General features: G+C 44.6%; 2 protein-coding genes across 20 annotated transcripts in view; both read left to right on the top strand.

The window, feature by feature from the left end:
* The window catches only part of LOC146691423 (titin-like), a 175,371-nt gene that overhangs the window by 28,294 nt on the left and 126,989 nt on the right, over positions 1 to 20,088 (top strand). For 17 of the 19 annotated variants that reach the window (XM_085434849.1, XM_085434858.1, XM_085434857.1 and 14 more), the window contains 11 exons: positions 6,148 to 6,426; positions 6,634 to 7,200; positions 7,413 to 7,694; positions 7,771 to 8,049; positions 8,135 to 8,416; positions 8,497 to 8,775; positions 8,868 to 9,155; positions 9,265 to 9,543; positions 9,651 to 9,932; positions 10,661 to 10,939; positions 11,057 to 11,335. In XM_085434849.1, coding sequence (XP_085290975.1) covers positions 6,148 to 6,426; positions 6,634 to 7,200; positions 7,413 to 7,694; positions 7,771 to 8,049; positions 8,135 to 8,416; positions 8,497 to 8,775; positions 8,868 to 9,155; positions 9,265 to 9,543; positions 9,651 to 9,932; positions 10,661 to 10,939; positions 11,057 to 11,335 — 3,375 coding nt within the window. Of the gene's footprint in view, positions 1 to 6,147; positions 6,427 to 6,633; positions 7,201 to 7,412; positions 7,695 to 7,770; positions 8,050 to 8,134; positions 8,417 to 8,496; positions 8,776 to 8,867; positions 9,156 to 9,264; positions 9,544 to 9,650; positions 9,933 to 10,660; positions 10,940 to 11,056; positions 11,336 to 11,460; positions 12,115 to 12,200; positions 12,480 to 12,561; positions 12,844 to 12,964; positions 13,241 to 13,316; positions 13,596 to 13,686; positions 13,966 to 14,091; positions 14,380 to 14,460; positions 14,740 to 14,992; positions 15,275 to 15,616; positions 15,896 to 15,982; positions 16,265 to 16,352; positions 16,632 to 16,735; positions 17,024 to 17,130; positions 17,410 to 17,489; positions 17,772 to 17,932; positions 18,212 to 20,088 lie in introns of all 19 variants that reach the window. The other 2 variants (XM_085434860.1, XM_085434859.1) reach the window with 2 other exon arrangements.
* On the top strand, positions 172 to 6,139 carry LOC146691425 (titin-like; the record flags this gene model as incomplete). Its single annotated transcript, XM_085434702.1, has 1 exon — positions 172 to 6,139. A coding segment is annotated over one exon (3,744 nt), but the record flags the coding sequence as incomplete, so codon positions are not given.

The raw sequence follows: 20,088 nt of genomic DNA, 5'->3' as shown, positions 1-20,088 counted from the left end.
TGGACTCGGGACTTTTATTATCTGACTCTGATGATGTAGAATTTGTTTTGATTGAGGAAAAAGTTTTTAGTCAAACATGTAAAACACTGCTCCTGTACTGAAGCTGCAGTTTTCCTGTTTTCAGCAGACTGTACTGTGGTTGGAGTGTGAGGCTGATTTAACCTGTGATTATTCCACTCAGTCTTCTCTAGCTCAGCCGTCACAGTGGAAGAGGAAACCCAGGAGTCATACTTCACTGGCATAAAGTTAGCAGACAAAACCAAAACACTTGAACTTGAACCAGAGTCTAAACGCTTCTCCAGCACTTTGGAAAAGAAAAAGGAAAAACCAGTTTTCCTCAGTGAACTTTCTCCGGCAGCTGTGACTGTCGGAGAAACGGCTACGTTTACCGTCAGAGTGTCCGGCTTCCCTAAGCCCACCGTCCAGTGGTTTCACAACGGGCACACTATAACCAGTTCATCCGTGTATACATTTATTCACGAACACGATGAGTACAGCTTGGTGATTAACACAGTTCACAGGGAATGTGAAGGAGAGTACTCCTGCACGGTCAGCAACAGATTTGGCCAGTCAACCTGCACTTCCTACCTGCACGTTCAGGTGAAGGAGCCAGAAAAGCAGGAAAGAGCCGAGGAGAGAACATTTGCAGTGACTGGTAAGCGCCCAGAATTCACTAAAACTATAGAATCTCTTCAGCGGCAGGAGGGGGCTCAGGGTGTCTTCAGTTACACTGTGACTGGAGATCCTCTCCCTGAGGTCCAGTGGCTTAAAGGCACTTCCCACATCCAGCCTAGTGGGTTCTGTATCATTGTGAACAACCCGGATGGATCCGGGTTTATTAACATTAAGAGTGTAAAACAGGAGCACAGCGGCATTTACACCTGTAAGGCCTCAAACCAGTACGGGGAAGCCTCCTGTACTGCAGAGCTGCTGGTGTTCAGGGAGAAAGCTCAGGAAGAGGACACGTTAGTACAGAAAACACAAGGTTTGACGATATCGATGGCAGAACAAACCGCAGAACTCCGATTTCACCAGGAAAGATCCCAGTCTGAACACATGATCTATACCATTAGTACTGGAGACCGACAGATTATTCCCAGTGAAGAGGTGGAAACGCTCAGAGAGCTCAGCATCTCTTCTGCCACCCTTCATCGTGAGCAACTTACCCACCAGGCAGCGGTGCTGCAGTCCCATGAAATAGAGGAGAGGGTTTCATTAGCCCCCAGCCATCCACCTCAGGTCTCAGCTGTCCCTGTTAAACAGCATCACGTGGCTGCTTTCTTATCCTCAGTCCAGGAGAGACAAAAGATCACAGCGCAGCACTCTGAACGGATTCTCAGCCCCGAGGTGGTTGAGCTGGAGTCAGCCAAAGAGCAACCGCCCAAGCTCGTGTCAGCTACGTCTGAGGAGGTCCTTCCCCTCAGCACGGTGAGAGCTGAGGCACTGATAGGTCAGAGTCCAGAACACGTAAAGACCTCCAGCGAGCCGAGGCAACTTGTTACTAGTCACCAGGTCGAGCTCGCTGTACCTATCGCTGATGAAATCTCAGAAGACATGCACAGACAAGAGGAGGAGAGGAGCTTCAGAGTCACAGAGGGGGTAAAGATTTTATACTCGGCTCAGTATGCAGGACAGCTTCAACTTACAGAAGGACACACTGAGCATCTTCCAGCTTTAGATGCAGACATTAAAGGTTCAGCTGGCAAAGAGCAGCCGAAACCAGTGGTAGCACCAGTGAGTGAAGCCAGAGTGGCTTTATCCAAAGAGCAAAAGCTTGAAACACAAAGACCAGAGCAGGAGAGCATTACCCCGTGCAAAGACATGGTTTATAATTCAGCCGTACAGACCGAAGAGAAATATGAGCTCTGTGCTGATCAAACAGGACAAGTGCCACATGGGGCATTTTCTGTAAGTGTGCAGCCACAGCAGGAGGGAGAACAGCTTCTGAATCTGCAGGTTATCAGTGATCAGGAGGTTTTACTGTGTGAGGGAAGGTTGAGCAGTGAAAAACCTCCAACAGAACAAGCAGAAGCGAGCAAAAGTCCGACTTTGCTGCATTCAGTGACTCAAGAAGAACAGAGGACTGTAGTTTGTGAGGCAGCTTCAGAATTCGAAACAAAGATGAACGCCACCTCCGTCCAGCCAAAGCAAGAGTTGGTGCAACCAAAACGCCTTCAGTCGGTCCATTCTCTAACAGTTTTACCAAAAGAAGGCATACTCGCTGTCACCAAACCTGACCAGCAGGTGGCAGCACAGAAGCTGGAAAAGGCTAGATGGCATGCAGCTACCTCAGAAGAGAGAATGGAGGTCACTGCGGATTACCACAAAGATCTTGACATGTCTGTGATCAGCGCTCAACCACAGCCGCGTACTGAGTCCAGGCCTCTACGCAGCCTTGCTGTGTCCTCCCAGCCCATGCAGCTCCCAAAAGAGACTCCTTTTGTTACGAGCGTCACGCAACAGCGAGCATTAGTCCAGGAAGAGGATTACTGGAATATCATGCAGTCTTTGATCATCACAAACAATCAAAGTCTGGAAGAGGGTCACACTACTAGCTTCGAAACTGATGAAAAATTTAAGCCTGAGATTAAAATTGAGGCCAAGATACCAAAAAAACCAGTTTTCATAGAGGAAAAAGCAATGGCCACCGAAAGCTGCACTATCTTAGAGGCGGCTGAGGGGGACTTTGCAGTCCAGATCCAGGAAGGTCAGTCGGTCCGACAGTCAGTGTTTCTAGAAGAAAAACAAGTCATCGTAGGAGAGCGGTCGAGTGAGATTGGTAAATTCGAGGGCTCCGCGGTCAGTGTTAAGACACAGCCTAAAGGGTTTCTTTTTGTCCCAGAGGCTCAGGATGCTCTGACTTTACCTAAGGAACTGAATTTCATCATTTATGCCCCCAAACCATCTAGTTTGAATGTACGACATCAGCTCAGAGATGCTCTTCACTCAGCTGTGGCCAGTAATCCACCAGTTTTACTGGCTGATGTTGTTGGAAGACTAGAGGCAGCGGAGGTCCATGAGGTCAAGGTTCAGAGAGAGCCCAGGCAGGCTGCATGTTCCTATCTTATCACATCTCCAGGTTCCCCCCTGGAGATCACGCTGACTTTTAAAGGTGATTACCCTCAGACAGCTGACCTTAGGCATGAACTCCAGGTAGCTTTGCATGCTATGGTTTCCCAAGAACAGCCGAGTCTTACATCAGAGCAGCCGGGCACCATGCACACTGATAAGCCTCAAAAAGTGCAGGTCAGCTCAGTGTCCTCCAAGGAGGTGTTGTCTTCTGTGGTGGACTCTGTGGTGGTGGCAGAGAGCGCAGGCAGTTTACTTCCTGCTGTATCTCAGTCTGCAGCTCTGACGACAGAAGCCAGGGCTTCCTTTCAAAGTGCGACACTTCAGAGCCAAACCGAGGTCCACGAGTCCAAGAGCAGCAGGACGGTTAGATCAGAGAAGGACGGCACAGGATGCCAGGCTGAACAGCATGTGGACATTTTTGTCCACAGAGAAACCAGAGAGGAATATCTTTCAGAGGCAATCATGATCAGTGAGTCCTCGGACAGTATCACTGATTATCCCATCATCGTAGATGTTCTGGAGGATGTCTGTGCTGAGGAAAATGGCAAGGCTGTGCTTACTGCCAGTGTTAAATACGTCACCAAAGTTAGCTGGTTTTTCAATGGGAAGCTGGTGAAATCTGGCAAAGAGTTCAAGTGTTTTAAAGACCGTGACACATACACACTAGTTATTGACAACGTTGTCAAAGACCACCATCAAGGAGAGTATGTCTGTGAGGCTGAGAATGAAGTCGGCAAGACGACGACATCTTCGAGGCTGACTGTGGTGCCACGAGGTTTGATGATGGGAAATTCTTTGATATCATCATCATCCACTAACTTCACGCTAGGGCTGCTCAATTAATCAAATTTTAATCTCGATTACGATCTGGGCTTTCAGCGATCATTAAAAATGACTGAGCCGATTATTAGCCCCTCCCTCGTGCTTTACTCTCGCGCTGCTCCGTGTGGCAAATTGAGCGCACCTCTCTGCATTTCGAACACTCGTCACAACAATAAGAGGACCCGAGGGAAGCTCGGAAAGCTAAGCAGAAGTTATATGGAGAGGAGAGTGACTGCCGTTGGTTGAAAAGAGGTAAAAAAAACTTCAGTGGTGTGGAAACATTATGGGTTCAGTCAGACGTGGATCAAGTAGACACAGTGTGTAAACTTTGCTACGGTGTCGTAGCTGCACCAGAGCAACACTGCAAAGTTCACTAAACATAGATGTTTACATTTTTCATTTGTTTCTTATATTGCAAACATTTGCACTGTTATCAGTATTTGCACACTATTTTATATTATTTTTTAAAGTCATTATTCAACACATTGTAATTGTTAACCCTTTAAAGCCGGGCAGAGGCACGCTCTGTTTTGTGTAACTATTTTTAAATCCCTGTAGAACCGGAACCGTGTAAGCTAGCACAATAATTTTTTTTGCATATGAAACCGGAGGAGTTGTACTTACATCTGATGCCATCAGCTTGTCCTCGGTCATGGTTTCCTTCCACATAAAGTTTTGCAAAAATTGCATAAAAAGCGCTTGCAGGAACAAAAACATAATATTCCAGAAACACACTTTGCAGATCCGATCAGCTGTTCGTAATACTTCCCACATTGAACAAGACGTCAACGCGAACCATCGCATGTACGTCATTTCCTGCCCGAAACAGGAAGTGACGTCATTTTCACGGAAAATGTATTTTTTTTACTTGTAGGCCTTAAAAGCCTATACTGGTGTTTTTATAGGTCATGTTTGACTTTTCTGAATAGTTGCTGGGATGCTTAGAACTCGAATTGCACTGCTGGAAATAGTTTATTTTGATGCACCTGCTGTTTTCTTTGCAAATTTGCATCATAGGATTGTTTTTTTTGCTTTTCCTGCAGTGTATATAAAAACTGCTGTATCTCCAAAATAAAACTATGAAGACACTCAAGATAAATTTCCTGTGGTGGGAAACTATTTTTTGCAACTTTTTTGTATTTAAAGTTTTGAGGGATAAACCTCTTAAATTGTCAATTTTTTTGGAGTTTATTGCACTTTTTTGCAATTTATGTCGTTACTATGGACTTAATGCATACATATTATTAAAATATGGGCTATAACAGTTGTATAGCAACTTGAAATGCTCCCAATGGCACTACAGCATGTAAAAAAAAAATATAATATAAGCTCTGGCGGACTTGGTTCTATGGTAGGTCTTAAAGGGTTAAATAAATATCGTCAAATAATCGAGATCTCAGTTTCAGTGAAAATAATCGTGATTATCATTTTTGCCATAATCGAGCAGCCCTACTTCACGCTGTGGTGAACGTCTGCTGTCTGCAAACCTCAACCAAAACTCAAAGCTTAGGAAATGAGCACAAAGGCAGAACTGAAAATGGCTTACAGCAGGGGTCCCAAAGTCACGGCCTGTAAAACTGACGAACGTGTGCACTTATGTCTGCATTTTTACTTTGTTAAATACGAACACAATGATAGCAGAAGTGCTGCCACGTGTGTGGGCAGACAGACCAGTGACGCCTCATTGAACTACGAAATAAACACAATTAGTGAGGAAAAAACGTCTCGTTATAAAATATTTGAAATTTGAAAAACAAACATTTTCAGAAGTATTTGTGGGAGTTTGCTTGTTTGCTTTTCTTGTTCCACTTCAACACTAAGGTGGCCGTCCAATGAGAGGACGCTGCCAGCCCACAGCTCATTTACCTTCGAGACACCTGGCGTGCAGTTTTTTTTCAAAAGAAAAGCATTTGGACTTTGAGGCTTTCAGCAGACAGCAGTGACATGATCACATCCCACTCCATCTACTCCTCTACAACCTTCACAGCCAAGCAGTCTCCTTTGACCACATGCCTTTAATCATTCATGTTTGCATGCCTTCTCTCCTTTTGTCGTCACAGACTTCCTGTTCATCACTTCAGCCTGTTCATTTTTTCTCCTCCACTTTCATCCCACCATAACTTTGTGTGTCGCTTTCCGTCCCAGGTTCACTTCATCACCGTCTCCAGTACAAACACTAATTTTTGTGTCATTTCAGCACCTGCTGTATATTCACATGTTCTTGTTGCCTTTTTCTCTCTTTTGCAAACACAGTGAAGCCTGTGTTCAGGAACAGAATCGTCCCAGTGGAGATAAACATCGGCAGCTCTGCCAAGTTTGAATGTGAAACTGAGGACGCTCCAAACGTGAGCTTCAAGTGGTTCAAAGATGGACACCCCATCAAAGAGGGTGAAAAGTGCAGGATTATCAGTCGCTTCAGCGCTTCCTCCCTGGAGCTTCTGAGGACAACCAAGGATGACAGTGGCGAATACACCTGCAAGGCGTCCAATCAGCACGGCAGTGATGAATGCTCCGCCTCCCTCGGTGTCACAGGTAAGAGCAGTGCATTTTTCCTTCTTCTTGGCTGGTTGAGTTTGGAACTCATGTTGTTTTCATTCCCCTCCGAGGGGATGAATGGCGCGTTTTCGTCTTTGTGCTGGCGTTTTGTTTGTGCAATTGTTTCTTGCCCTGTTGGTTTGATTTCGGTTAAGGTAAAACTTATTAACACTGATTTGTTTCTCTTCTTCTTAATCCCTGTAGAACAATTTCCTCCTGTCTTTATAAGTAAGCCTGACCCTCAGACTGTGTATGTTGGAAAGAGGGCTGTAATGCAGTGTGTAATAGCAGGAACTGCTCCTCTGAATGTTGTCTGGCTTAAAGACAACCAGGCCTTACCCAAAGTGCCCGCACACTACCAGAGCTCTTGTGAAAAGAATAAGCACACTCTTGAGATACCCAGTGTTGAGGCAGCTGACAGCGGGCTTTATGTGTGCAAGGTATCTAACAAAGCTGGGACAGCTGAGTGCCACACGGAGCTGTGTGTTATCGATAAACCCAACTTTGTAAGGCCCCTGGCTTCAGTCGCCGCTGTGGTCGGAGCTGCTCTGCACCTTGAGTGTCAGGTGGATGAGGACACTGGAGTAACTGTCAGCTGGACCAGAGATGGCAGAAAAGTCCACCAGTCTCCCGACTATAAACTGTTGTTTGAGGATAAGACAGTTACTCTTGATATCCTAAAGACCACACTGAAAGATTGTGGAAATTATGTGTGTACAGTGGCAAACGAAGCCGGCAGTGCGTCTTGCTCCACCACGGTGAAGGTACAAGGTAAGAGCTATCTAGTTAAGTTTCAGGGAAACTGCAGCATTTGTAACTTTTGCAAATCTGCAGTCCTGGAAGTTAACACAGTTCAATTCTCTGGTGTCCATTTTAGATGATAGACAGCGACTTAAATCTCTCCTCTTTCATTGCGTGGTTGCTGTTTTTAAATGCAGTCTTTGACTTCACAATAGCTTTTTGTTAACCACACACCTCTGCAGAGCCACCCGTCTTTGTAAAGCGGCTGGAAGCCACAACAATTTGGAAGCAGGGCAGCACCGCTCGCCTGCAGTGCACCGTCAAAGGATCTCCCGAACTCCACAGCACCTGGTTCTTGAATAACAGTGAGCTGTCCACTGGTGGCAGACACGCTGTCAGTCTGAAGGACGGTGTCGCCACTCTCGAGATACACGATGTCCTGTTGACTGACAGTGGAAACTACACCTGTGAGGTTCTCAACGAGTGCGGGTGTGAAAGCTGCAGCATTAAAGTAACAGTGAAAGGTGTGTCGAGTTTTTGGCAACAAAAGGCCCAAGTCTGTGCAAAAACACATATAACCGAACTGTATGTTCCCTTTAGAACCTCCGTCATTCAGAAAGGAGTTACTGTCCACCGAGGCAGTCAGAGGGTCGGTAGCTGTGCTGGAGTGTGAGATTGCAGGCTCTGCACCGCTCGAAGTGTCTTGGAAAAAGAATAAGAAACGCCTGTCCTCAGATAAGAAGTACAGCATAGTGTCACAGGGATCGCTGGCCTCTCTGGAGATCCAGTCCTTTGAGAGCGCTGATACTGGTGAATACGAATGTGTCGTATCCAACGAGGTTGGGTCAGCAACCTCAAAGTCAGTACTTAAACAAAAAGGTTAGTGGTGTAAAAAAGGACTTTCATTACAGCGTCCCACAGTCTGGCAGGTGTTGACATTATGATACCAATCGTGTTGTTTCAGAGCCACCTGTGTTCTCAAAGAGGATTGAGAGCGCTACAGCAGTTTTGGGAAATACAGTGAAATTACAGGGAACCCTGAAAGGTTCAGTTCCCATCACCATTAAATGGATGAAAGACTCTGAGCTCCTCAGAGATGATGATCCCAACATCAAAATGTCCTTTGTGAACAACATCGCTAGTGTTTCCTTCTCATCTGTTGAGCTGAAGCATGGTGGGAAGTATACTTGTCTCGCTGAAAATGAGGCAGGACAGCAAAAATGTGAAGCTATCTTAACTATTCAAGGTTAGAAAACATTCCCATTACAAATGTCTTCAGAGTTCAGATCTAACTGTTTGTTAAGTGTAAAATTCAATGTGTTTTAGAACCTGCTCGGATTTTAGAGAAAGCAGCCTCCATCAGCGTGACTGCAGGCGACTCTGCCACGCTGGAGTGCACCGTCTCTGGAAGCCCTGAACTCAAAGTGAAATGGTTCAAAGACGGCAAGGAGATGATCGGTGGTCGTAAATATAAAATAGCAGTTAAGGAGAACACTGCCATTTTAAAGATTCTCGCAGCAGATAAAGGTGACACTTCCGAGTACAAGATGGAAGTGTCCAATAAAGTTGGAAAAGACGAGTGCACGTGCTCGGTTACAGTTATAGGTCGGTTTTAGTCAATAAAACATCATTAATATCAATTTGTCCGATCAGCACAAGTGGAGCTTGTAATATGTTTGATATACTTCCCTACACAGATCGTGCAGTTCCCCCGTCCTTCACCAAAACTCTAAAGAAAGTGAATGGGAGCATTGGCAGTAATATCACGTTGGATTGCAGGCTTGCTGGATCTCAGCCGATGGCTCTGTCTTGGTACAAAGACAATAAAGAAATCCACAGTGATGCAAAATATAAGCTTGATTTCAGTGAGAGTACAGCCTCTATGACAATAACTGGCCTGGATCAGAGCGATGGTGGAGTTTATACATGCAAAGCTTCTAATGATGCTGGAGAAAAAGAAACCAGTGGTACTCTTTCCATCAAAGGTCAGAGAAGCTGCATTACCTCAAGTTAAGCAGTAGCCATTAGAGATCAGCACAGGCTTAGTGACAGGGTGTGAACTGATCTGCTGTATTTCTTCCCAAATGCCTCCAGAACCTCCAGCCTTTACCTCGAAACCTGAATCTCTTGATGCATCCCCGGGATCACACGTTGTCTTAAAGTCTGACTTTACGGGATCGGCTCCACTTACCGTTAAATGGTTCAGAGAGGAGAAAGAGATTTTCACTGGAGGAAAGTATTTCATAAAGAAAGACTCCTCTTCCAGCTCCCTGGAACTTCATTCTGTGAAACCCAGTGACTCTGCCAAATACACATGCCAAGTATCCAACGACACTGGGAAGGTTGACTGTACTGCAGCGCTCTTCATAAAAGGTGCAGAAAAGCTGCTGCTTTCGTTCTTTCTTTAAAAAGTGTTAAAAAGCTGTTTTCCTTTAATTAACCTCTTTATCGCATCTATAATTGTTACTCTTGATTTACAGAAGCCCCAACATTTACGATGAAGCTTGAACCTTCAAAGCTGCTGAAAACAGGACAACCTCTGGAGTTGTCCTGCAAAGTGCAGGGCACTCCTGTTATTACTGTCACATGGTTTAAAAATGGCTCAGAAATGGTTTCAGACCGCAGACACAACATGACCTTCGACGGCTCGTTGGCCACTCTGGAGGTTGAGAGTTGCTCTGTAGAGGATAGTGCAGATTATGTCTGTGTGGCATCCAGCGAGGCCGGCAGGGAGCAGTGCAGCAGCTCAGTAACAGTGAAAGGTTGGTTCACTCTTCACCGGTCAAAGACTCCGTTTCCAACACCAAGATTAAACCTGGTTCAAGACGCAGGTCTTCATCTAGGTTTAGTTTGTGAAACTTGCTAATTGATTTTACTCTTGTTGCTGTCCTCAAACTTTACATTTGTTTCCATCTAAAGTCTGGTCCACATGGGTTTCTCACATGTTCGGTGCTGCATGCATTATATGGACGTCAGTGCAGGGTTTAGTTACTCTCCATCAAAGCAGAGACTCCCAGAAACAGTATATTTGTAAGAAGCTAGGAGGGGTTTCTGGCCTGACTGTTGGTGTAACTGGTTGTCAGCCATGTTATTAACAGCTGACCTTTTCGTACAGATGTTTAATGGACAGACTGCATTAACTGACAGTGTGAACTTGTGTTTTGAATATGCCGTGCCATGCTAACCCTATAAATCAAAAATAAAGAGCCAAGCAGGTTATTCAAATGCTCTGAAATGTCCATGTTTTATGAGGGTGCGTTGGCCCTTTGCCTCAGCAGATGGTCTAAAGAAATAAACCCATGACACATTACCTGTAACCCAAGGATTACCAGTCATTTAAAAACCACTGTCTGCTACAGGTTCACTGTTACTCAGAAAACCTAGAAACTAGAGTTTAAAGGCTAAATGAACTCTGTGGACCAGACTTCCCACATCAGACTAGAATTATTTCTTCATGCCTGTAAATGTAATTTTATTCTCTGTTTTGTAGAGCCTCCATTGTTTGTGAGGCCTTTTGAATCAGCTGAGCTTGTTACGGAGTCTGAGATTATCTTGGAAGCAATCGTTTCAGGTTCCCCTCCATTTGAAATAAGCTGCTTCCTCAACGATAAGCTGATCAGAAATGACAAAAGACATAAAATCAGCGTGGAAAATGATACAATCACTCTTCAGATCTCACACTGTGAGGCCGGAGACGAAGGAACGTACAAGTGCACTGTTTCAAACGATGTTGGGGAGACATCTTGCTCTTGCCAGATTTCTCTAAAAGGTTTGTGGCGGGAGAGTTTGCCTCGCTGCATGCGTCCACTTTCATTGCAAAGGTTTAGGATTTCAGTTTCATTTAGACTGCCTGTGAATGATGACAACATATGTGTTTTCTCACTAGAACCACCATCATTTGTTCAAAGACTAAAGGATATGTCCTGTATTGTGGGCTCTGAAATCTCCATGAAGTGTATGTTGTCTGGGTCACTTCCCATGACTTTGTCCTGGATCAAGGACGATTGTGAGCTTACGGAAGACGAGCATTTTAAGATGTCCTGTGAAACCAAAAGTGCCATGTTGAATTTGAAAAATGCTCAGTTGTCACATGGCGGGAAATATGTCTGTCAGGCGCAGAATAAAGCCGGGACCCAGAGATGTGCCGCGGTGCTCATAGTGACAGGTTTGTACGATGTTCGTGGGTCTCAATCGTCCGCTTTTGCCTTTGTGTCGAGCTCGCCGCTTCATCTGTCGCATGCAGCGCAGTGATCAAAACTAAGTTACCTTTGAATCATTTTGTTATCGCAGAGCCAGCAAGTATTTCAGAGCACCCAAAGTCCATCAGTGTAACCCATGGCGACCCAGCCAGACTTGAATGCAGGTTTTCAGGCACTAAACCGCTGAAGGTCAGGTGGCTTAAGGCGGGAAAGGAGCTGCCGTCAGGACAGAGATACAGAATACAGAGCACAGACACGAGCTCTGTGCTCAAGATGATAAAAACAGAGAAGAGCGACGGCGGTGACTACACTGTCGAAGTTTCAAATGTTGCTGGGCACAGTTCCTGTGACGCATCAGTCACAGTCTTAGGTCGGTTTGCCCAAAGCTTTGTTGAATCTGTTTGCAGTTCTTTCTACAGTCACCCTGACAATGTTTTTTTCAACTTGTATGTAATAGATCAGATTATTAAACCGTCCTTCACAAGGAAGCTGACAGAGACTGAAGGTATAAAAGGATCGTGTGCTCATCTAGAGTGCCTCGTGTCTGGTTCTCTGCCGATGACGATACAGTGGTACAAAGATGAAACAGAGATCCAGACTTGTCAAAAATATAAATGCACGTTTTTCGAAAATGTTGCTTTCCTGGAAATCGGCTGTCTCGACAGTAGAGACAGTGGGAGCTACACTTGTGTGGCTGAAAACGAGGCAGGATCTGCCCAGTGCTCCGGGAGTTTGTGTGTTAAAGGTTTGATCTCATGCATCATCAGTATTTTTTCAGTTTTTTACAGACTTGTGTTGTATGACAGCATTTTGGGGTTTTTCCACCAACAGAAGCACCACGCATTCTTGAAAAACCGGACTCCAAGAATGCGTTGCCTGGATCAAAGGTTAGGTTTACTCTTCGTGTCTCTGGCACACCTCCGCTCGCCATCAAATGGTTTAAAAACAAAAAAGAAATCCTTCCGAGTGCCAAGTGCTCTGTAATCAAAGACAACACTTCAAGCTCCCTAGAGCTCTTCTCTGCCAAAACCTCTGACTCTGGAGAGTATGTCTGTGAAGTTCAGAACGCTGTGGGCTCCGCTTCATGCAAGGCAGCGCTCTTTGTAAAAGGTTAATATTGGAGCTTCATCCTTTTTCTTCACTTTGAAAATGATGACCGTCTTTAAGTCGCTTCTTCATGTATTTATTTCAGAGCCCCCATTTTTCACTGAAAAACCTGAAGCGGTGTCATTAGTGAGTGTCGGAGGCAGCAAGGTGTTTGAGTGTAAGGTTGCTGGTACCCCAGAGATCTCCATGAAATGGTTCAAAGATGGAGTTCAGATTCGCCAAAGCCTCAAATACAAGATATCATTTTTTACCTCTGTTGCCGTTTTAGAGGTTTGTGTAGTTAGTCAACAAGACAGCGGGAAATACTTCTGTGAGGCCTCCAACGAAGCAGGCACAGAGAGTTGCATTTTTGAGCTTGTAGTGAAAGGTTGGTTTTCTTTTCTCTGTTTATGTGAAAATTAAGATCAAGTTGAATGCTAAGTTCTGTATGTTATTATTTTTAATTGATCCAAAGGTTTCTTTAGAGCGCTTTGCTTTGTTATTTTCAGAGCCTCCGTCATTTGTTGAAGAGCTATCATCTCTGGAAGTCGTTAAAGGTTCCACGGCAGCGTTTGCTAGCAAAGTTGCAGGAAGTGCTCCGTTCAGTGTCACGTGGTCTAAAGATAAAAAGGCAATTTTATCCAGCCAAAAGTACATTGTTGTTGATAGTGAAAATGTGGGCTTAAAAATCCAGGACTGCGACGTGGATGATGTGGGCACCTACCAGTGCGTGGTAGCCAATGAGGTTGGGAGCTGCTCTGGCTCGGTGGTGTTGTCTCTGAAAGGTTGGTTTTATCGATGACTCCACACTCAATGTGTTATATATGCTCTGGTATTACAACAGTGTCTTCTCCCTGTTAGTGCCTCCAAAGTTTATTGAGAAGATAAAGAGTGTCTCCGCTGTTGTGGGAGATGCTGCAGTGTTTCGTTGCTCTGTGGAAGGCCCCCTGCCACTCTCTGTGCTATGGAAAAAAGATGAAAACTGGATCCAAGATGATCCGAAGATCAAGCAAATTTTCCAGAACAAAGAGGCCACTCTCAGGGTTCTTGCTTGTGAGGCTATTCACAGGGGGAAATATACCTGCCATGTTGTAAATGAGGCTGGGCAAGATGTGTGTTCAGCAACACTGACTGTGCAAGGTACATTTACTTCAAGCAGTTTATCTAATATTAGGCTGATTTCCAACTACACCAAGAAGTACATTTACTTCTTCTCTTTTTGGCATCTTAGAACCACCAACGATTGAAGAGAAACCGGAGGTTGTTAAAGTGACTTGTGGAGATCCAGTTAGCTTTGAATGCAGGGTAGCTGGAACTCCTCATATAAGTGTGAGATGGATCAAAGATGGCAACGAGCTCCATTCGAGCAGAAAGCATAATCTCTGCTATGGGGGCAACCTCAGTAGACTTAACATAATGTCCTCTCAGCTGGAAGACGGTGGAGAGTACATGTTTGAAGCCCAAAATGCAGTTGGGACTTGCAGATGTAAAGTGAAGCTGGTTGTTTTGGGTTGGTAGACACCTTTCACTCTTGGTTTACAGCTTTACATGTGTATTTACCACAGTACAAATAGAAGACACGGATATTTGAAGGTTTTCTCTGACATTAATTATCTTCTGCTATCATTTTAAACAGAAGAGTTGATTCCTCCCACATTCATTAAGAAATTAACAAACATTCAAGGAATCATGGGTTCAGTGGTGACCATGGAGTGCAGAGTAACCGGTTCGCTTCCTCTGACTGTTGAATGGAGCAAAGGGAAACAAAAGATTACAGAGAGCTCCAAGTACAAACTTGTACACACTGAAAATAGAGTCTTGCTGGAGTTAAAACTTACTGGGAGTGTTGACACAGGAGAGTACTCCTGCAAAGTTACCAACAAAGCAGGCAGCTGTGTGTGCAGTGGAGTCCTCACAGCTAAAGGTTAGCATTCAAAGTTTATGGGTTTATCAGCTCACGGGCTCTTAGTCACATATCATCATCATTCTTCTCTGTTGGTTTTAGTGCCGCCAAGATTCATAGATGAGCTTGAGTCTCAGGCTGTTATTCCCAAGTCTGACGTATTCTTCAAAAGTGTCTTTGAAGGGACGTCTCCGTTTATGGTGAAATGGTTCAAGGATGGCATCGAACTCATCACTGGGCCATCGTGCAGAGTTAGACTGGAGAAATATTCCTCCTCTGTAGAGCTCTGCTCAGTGGGCACTCTGCAGTCTGGGATTTATTCCTGCCAAGTTAGCAACGAAGCAGGCACGGCGAAAAGTGCGGCACAGTTACTGGTGAAAGGTTGGACTATTCTTTTTTTGTCCACCATCATCGCCGTGCATTTAACTCCATCTTTTTTCTCCATTTTTCACAGCTCTTCCCTGTCTTCATGTGTCTTTTCTTTGCTTTATTGCCTTCCAGAAATATCTGTGTTATTTTCAGAGTCCCCTGCCACAGCAGCCAGTCATGTGTCTGCATCCTCCATCCGTCCCATTACTGCTCAAGTGCTACTTTATGCTGAGGATAGTAACTTGATATTTTTCTTACTTTGCAGAACCACCTCAGTTTGTCCTGAAACTGCCTCCCACTACGTCTGTGAAACAGTACGAGGGACACTGCTTTGAATGCAAGGTCACCAGTGTACAGTCTCTGAGAATATGCTGGTACAAAAATGACCAACAGATAACTGATGGAGGCAACTATAAAACAATGTGTGTTGACTCAACTGCATACCTCCAGATCTCCAATGCAACATTTGACGATAACGGAGTTTACTCTTGTGAGGCTCATAATGATGCTGGCAGTGCAAGCTGCAGCAGCGTTCTCACAGTTCAAGGTCAGCTTTTGAGTGGAGACTTGGCTTGTGGATTTTGCCTCCTCTGAACATATGTTGCATGAGGAAAAGGATAATTCCCTGTGTTGGAAGCTTGGATTCGCTGTTTCTTTCTGCAATCATGTCTTTTTTCTTCAAAATCAAATTTGTCTTCCAGTATGTTGGGGAACACGATGTAACCTACTCTCCTATCATGAATATTAGGACTCTCATCATGAGCTTTTCTTTTTCTGTTTAACCCTCCACAGTATTTCTATTGGTTGAAACTGTCCGGATGAACTGCTTGCTTCGTGTTACGTCTTCATGAATGCTTCATCTGTTAATATATCTCATTGTATTTTCTAGAGTCCCCCTCCTTTGTTAAAACTCCAAGCCCTGTGGAGGGCATAAAAGGCAAAGATGCTAGTCTGCATTGTGAGATGTCTGGCACCCCACCCTTCCAGGTTAACTGGTACAAAGACAACAGGCCACTAAAGGAGGATAGAAAATGCAAGATGGTCAATGTGGGCAGCTTTGCTACACTTCATATTATAAAGCTGGAGCAAGATGACGCTGGGCTTTATGAGTGCAGGGCGTCGAACAATGTAGGAAGTAAATCGTGCCAGACTGTCATTACTCTGAAAGGTTAGTGTGATATTAGTGGTCATTTCCTCAAAGCTTGGCCACGTGCGATCACCTCTCCTCATCTGTGATCTTTCCATCACTGTTCAGAACCACCAGTGTTTGTGGAGAAACTGGTCGATCGGTCAGTGAGACTCGGTCAGCAGCTGACGCTGACAGCTACCGTGCACGGCTCGGAGCCACTGACTGTGTCTTGGGTTCAGGACAAAGATCATATTCTCAGAGAAGATGACAACAGGAGGATCACCTTTGAAAACAATGTGGTTGCTCTCGTAGTGCCCCAGGCTGACTCAACCACAGCTGGTAAATACACCTGCCAGCTGAGGAACGACTGTGGAGCGGTCGAGTCGGTCTCTCAAGTGACGGTTCTAGGTTTGTAGAACTCCAAAGTTAATTGCATTACCATTGCAATTAATTACCAGGATTTCTTTAGCCTAATGCATTCTTGCATAATCTTTAGAACCTGCTGCTATCGTGGAAAGCCCGGAGCTGTTGAATGTGAAGTCAGGAGAAACTGTATCTCTTGAGGTAACAGTATGTGGCTCACCAGAACTGAAAACTACATGGTTCAAGGGCAACAAAGAGCTCTCAGCTAATGCAAAGTATCATCTGAGCTTCAAAAAGCAGCTTGCCACCCTGAAGATTCTGTCTGCTGACAAAGCAGATGCCGGAGAATACACACTACAGGTTACGAACCACGTTGGAACATCCTCTTGCAAAATTAAGCTCACAGTCTCAGGTTTGTGTTTTTTGTGTTCGCTGCCGATTTGTGAGCTTGTCTTCTTCTTGTCTTCTTCTTTTTATAAGCAATCAGCTCTCCATGTTATTGTTTCTTTACAATAGATAAGTTGATTCCACCGAGTTTCATAAAGAAGCTGAGAGATACCCACCTTGTTGTGGGTAAGCCTGGTGAGATGGAGTGTAAGATTACCGGTTCTACTCCTTTAACAACTTCCTGGTTCCATAATGGCCAAGAGATAAACAGTGGGCCAAACTATGACATTAGCAGCATGGATAATGTGCGCACGCTGAGAATTCCAGTGATTAAGACGTCAGATTCTGGCAAATACACATGTAAAGCTGTGAACGCTGCAGGAGCCAGTGAGACAAGTGCTTCAATGAATGTGACAGGTCAGTAATCCAGAGACTAGAATATTTTAAACATGGTTTCCTCAGCCAGGATCAGAAGTTTGGTTACAACAAATCTTTTTTATTTGAATCTTTTTATTGGAAATCAGAACCACCATCTTTTTCTGAAACGCCCGAGGCTCGAGAAACGTTGCCTGGCCAAAGTGTGTCTTTCTTGGCTAAAGTGAAAGGCAGCATTCCCATAAAGGTCAAATGGTTCAGGGGAGCCAAGGAAATGCAGCACGGGAGAGGCTGCGAGATCTCCCTGAAGGACGACGTCGCCACGCTGGTGCTTCATAAGGTTGAAAAGTCTCATGCAGGAGAGTACACCTGCCAGATCGTTAATGATGCAGGAAAGGAGAGCTGCTCAGTTTTTCTGTTTGTAAAAGGTTTGTTAGCATTATATATGCCCGTCTTACAATTCATGCACTGATTTTTATTTAACTGACGGTGGACTTACCCCTCTCAGAGCCAGTCCACTTTGTGAAGAGGCTGAGGGACATTTCCATTGAAAAGAACAAGCCTCTGAGGCTCGAGGTCGCATATGCTGGAACCCCAACTGTAAATGTAACCTGGGAAAAGGATGGTAAACTCATCCAAGCCTCTTATCTGCACAATATGATCACCACAGACACCTCTTGCATCCTGGAGGTTCTGAACTCTGAAAGGATGGAGGCAGCTGGTAGATACTATTGTGAGATAGACAATGGAGCTGGAAGTGACAAATGTGAAGCACAAGTTACAATCCTAGGTAAAATGATTGGTTGTGCATGTAAATGTGGATCCCTCTGTTTTTCTTATGGTGACTTATGACCATACATTCATTAATTTGGCCATTTTTTTAAACACATTTTTCATTTGTATGTTTACACATCTGTACTTAAACTAAACCACCCTGATGTCTCACTTTAGAACCACCATACTTTGTTGACAAGCTGGAGCCAGTGGAGGTAACTATGGGTGAGGCGGTGACCTTAGAGTGCAGGATTGCAGGAACTCCTGTGATCTCTGTCGCCTGGTTTAAAGAGGATGGAAAGCTGCGCAAGTCCAACAGTTGCTCAATGGACTTTGCAGATGGCGTTGCCACTTTGCAACTGTTCAAATCTACCAAGTCTGATCACGGTGAATATATCTGCAAGGCCGAGAACCGGGTTGGTTCAGCCTCCACCAGCTGTAGCGTGACTGTGAAAGGTGATGCTCACGTTCACTACTTCATTTTTCTACATTAATGAAGAATGAATGAAGCCTGGTGTGACTGTCAATATTTTAAAGACATTTTTCGAGCTGTTTTGTTGAGTTACAAGGAATCTTAAAAGTCAGCAGCAAGCTTTAATCCAGGTTCATATTTAGAGGTTTCCCACCTTTCAGACAGTCAAAGGAGCTTGCAAAGAAAAGCGTCTGGACTTCTTTAAGTTGCTTGAAGACGTTTCACCTCTCATCCGAGAAGCTTCTTCAGTTCTAAGGTCAAATGGTGGAGAGTCCCAGATATAAACCTAGTGGGAGTAACCCCCCACAGAGGGACAAAAGGACCCCCTGATGATCCTCTAATCGCCTGAGCCAAGGTGGGAAACTGGGCGTGGGTCCCAATCAGCCAGAGTTTCAGGTGAGCTCATTGTGAAACCTGGCCCCACCTTATCATGCGAATTCCTGAGGTCAGATGGCCCAGGATGTGAGTGGGCGTTAAGGCGTCTGGGGAGGGATCTCAAAACTGGATTATAGATGGCAGAGAGTTGGTGTCGTAAGCCCCGCCTCTGTTCAAAGATGGTCGCTCACAGTGGACATAGATGCTTCTTTCACTCCTCTTTCAAACCACCTTGGCTCAGGCGATTAGAGGATCATCAGGGGGTCCTTTTGTCCCTCTGTGGGGGGAAACTCCCACTAGGTTTATATCTGGGACTCTCCACCATTTGACCTTAGAACTGAAGAAGCTTCTCGGATGAGAGGTGAAACGTCTTCAAGTAACTTAAAGAAGTCCAGACGCTTTTCTTTCCAAGCTCCTTTGACTACGATGACCTGGATGCCTGAGAACCTTCACAGACATACACCTTTCAGACAAGTACTGCAAAAGAGCAGCCGGGACCCGCTGTTGTTTAGGAACACAGTATTTAGTCATCGAGGTCTAAAAACTGATCTTAGTTTATCTCCAATATTTCATAACCTCCATCACCTATTATTATTAGATGGCAGCATAACAGGGGAAGCGTGAACCAAACCATTGTTTCTCAGAACCAGCTTGCCTGGCATGATGTTGAGACTGAAGATATACTTGAAACACTCAGAGGACAATTCCCATGTTTATGTAACATGAGTAAGTGAATAATTCATAGATGCCAGTCATGTCAGAAAAGGTGGTGCACGAACCGACACGTTTCCTTTGTCTGATTCCCAGATATCCTTCTAATTACTGATGCTGTTGAACGTAGCTGTTTCCTGTGGTCTGCGGACCAAATGCACCTACATTTCCCGAGGTTCAGATTGCAGCACAGAGATTGGCCCTTGGCTGTGGCTTCACCTAAACTGTGGGACATTAGACACTCTCAAAACCCACCTGAAAACCCTCTTATTCTCTTTTAAACCAGAATAAGTTCTGATTACTTTTGTGCTATTTCTTACTCAGATCTTCTCGATTTATATTTACTTTCTTAAATTCTGTTGTCTTTCGTCATCTTTTTATGCCATTTGACTTTTCTTTTAGATGTTCAGCACTTTGGTGACCAGCTGTTGTTTTAAAAGTGCTATGGAAATAAATTTGACGTCCTGTGATCTTGTGCTTGCCAGGAATAACCAGGATGATATTTTAGGGTGTTTTCAGTGGCTGGCTCTGCATTTTGTAGGTCTTGAAATAAGGATTTACTAAGCTTTGAGAGATGCCTGAAACCAACGCTGTAGTGGTCAGATAATGGTCTTTTTCATAGACAGGAGATTTTTGGTCAGAATCTCTGATGTTTAGTATTTCTTTGCTTTTGTGTTGTTTGTATGTTGTCTCGTGTGCTGTGCCAGACTGTTTTCCTGAAGCTGTGGTAAAGGCCCAGTGGCCTGAACTCTTAAATTGGAATCTCAAACGTCCA

Source organism: Copadichromis virginalis, linkage group LG16, assembly GCF_057382275.1.
Source record: "Copadichromis virginalis isolate Kocher_CV1m ecotype Utaka linkage group LG16, C_Virginalis_male_GT1.1, whole genome shotgun sequence".
Lineage (NCBI taxonomy): Eukaryota > Metazoa > Chordata > Actinopteri > Cichliformes > Cichlidae > Copadichromis > Copadichromis virginalis.
This window is presented reverse-complemented; position numbering and strand designations above follow the sequence as displayed.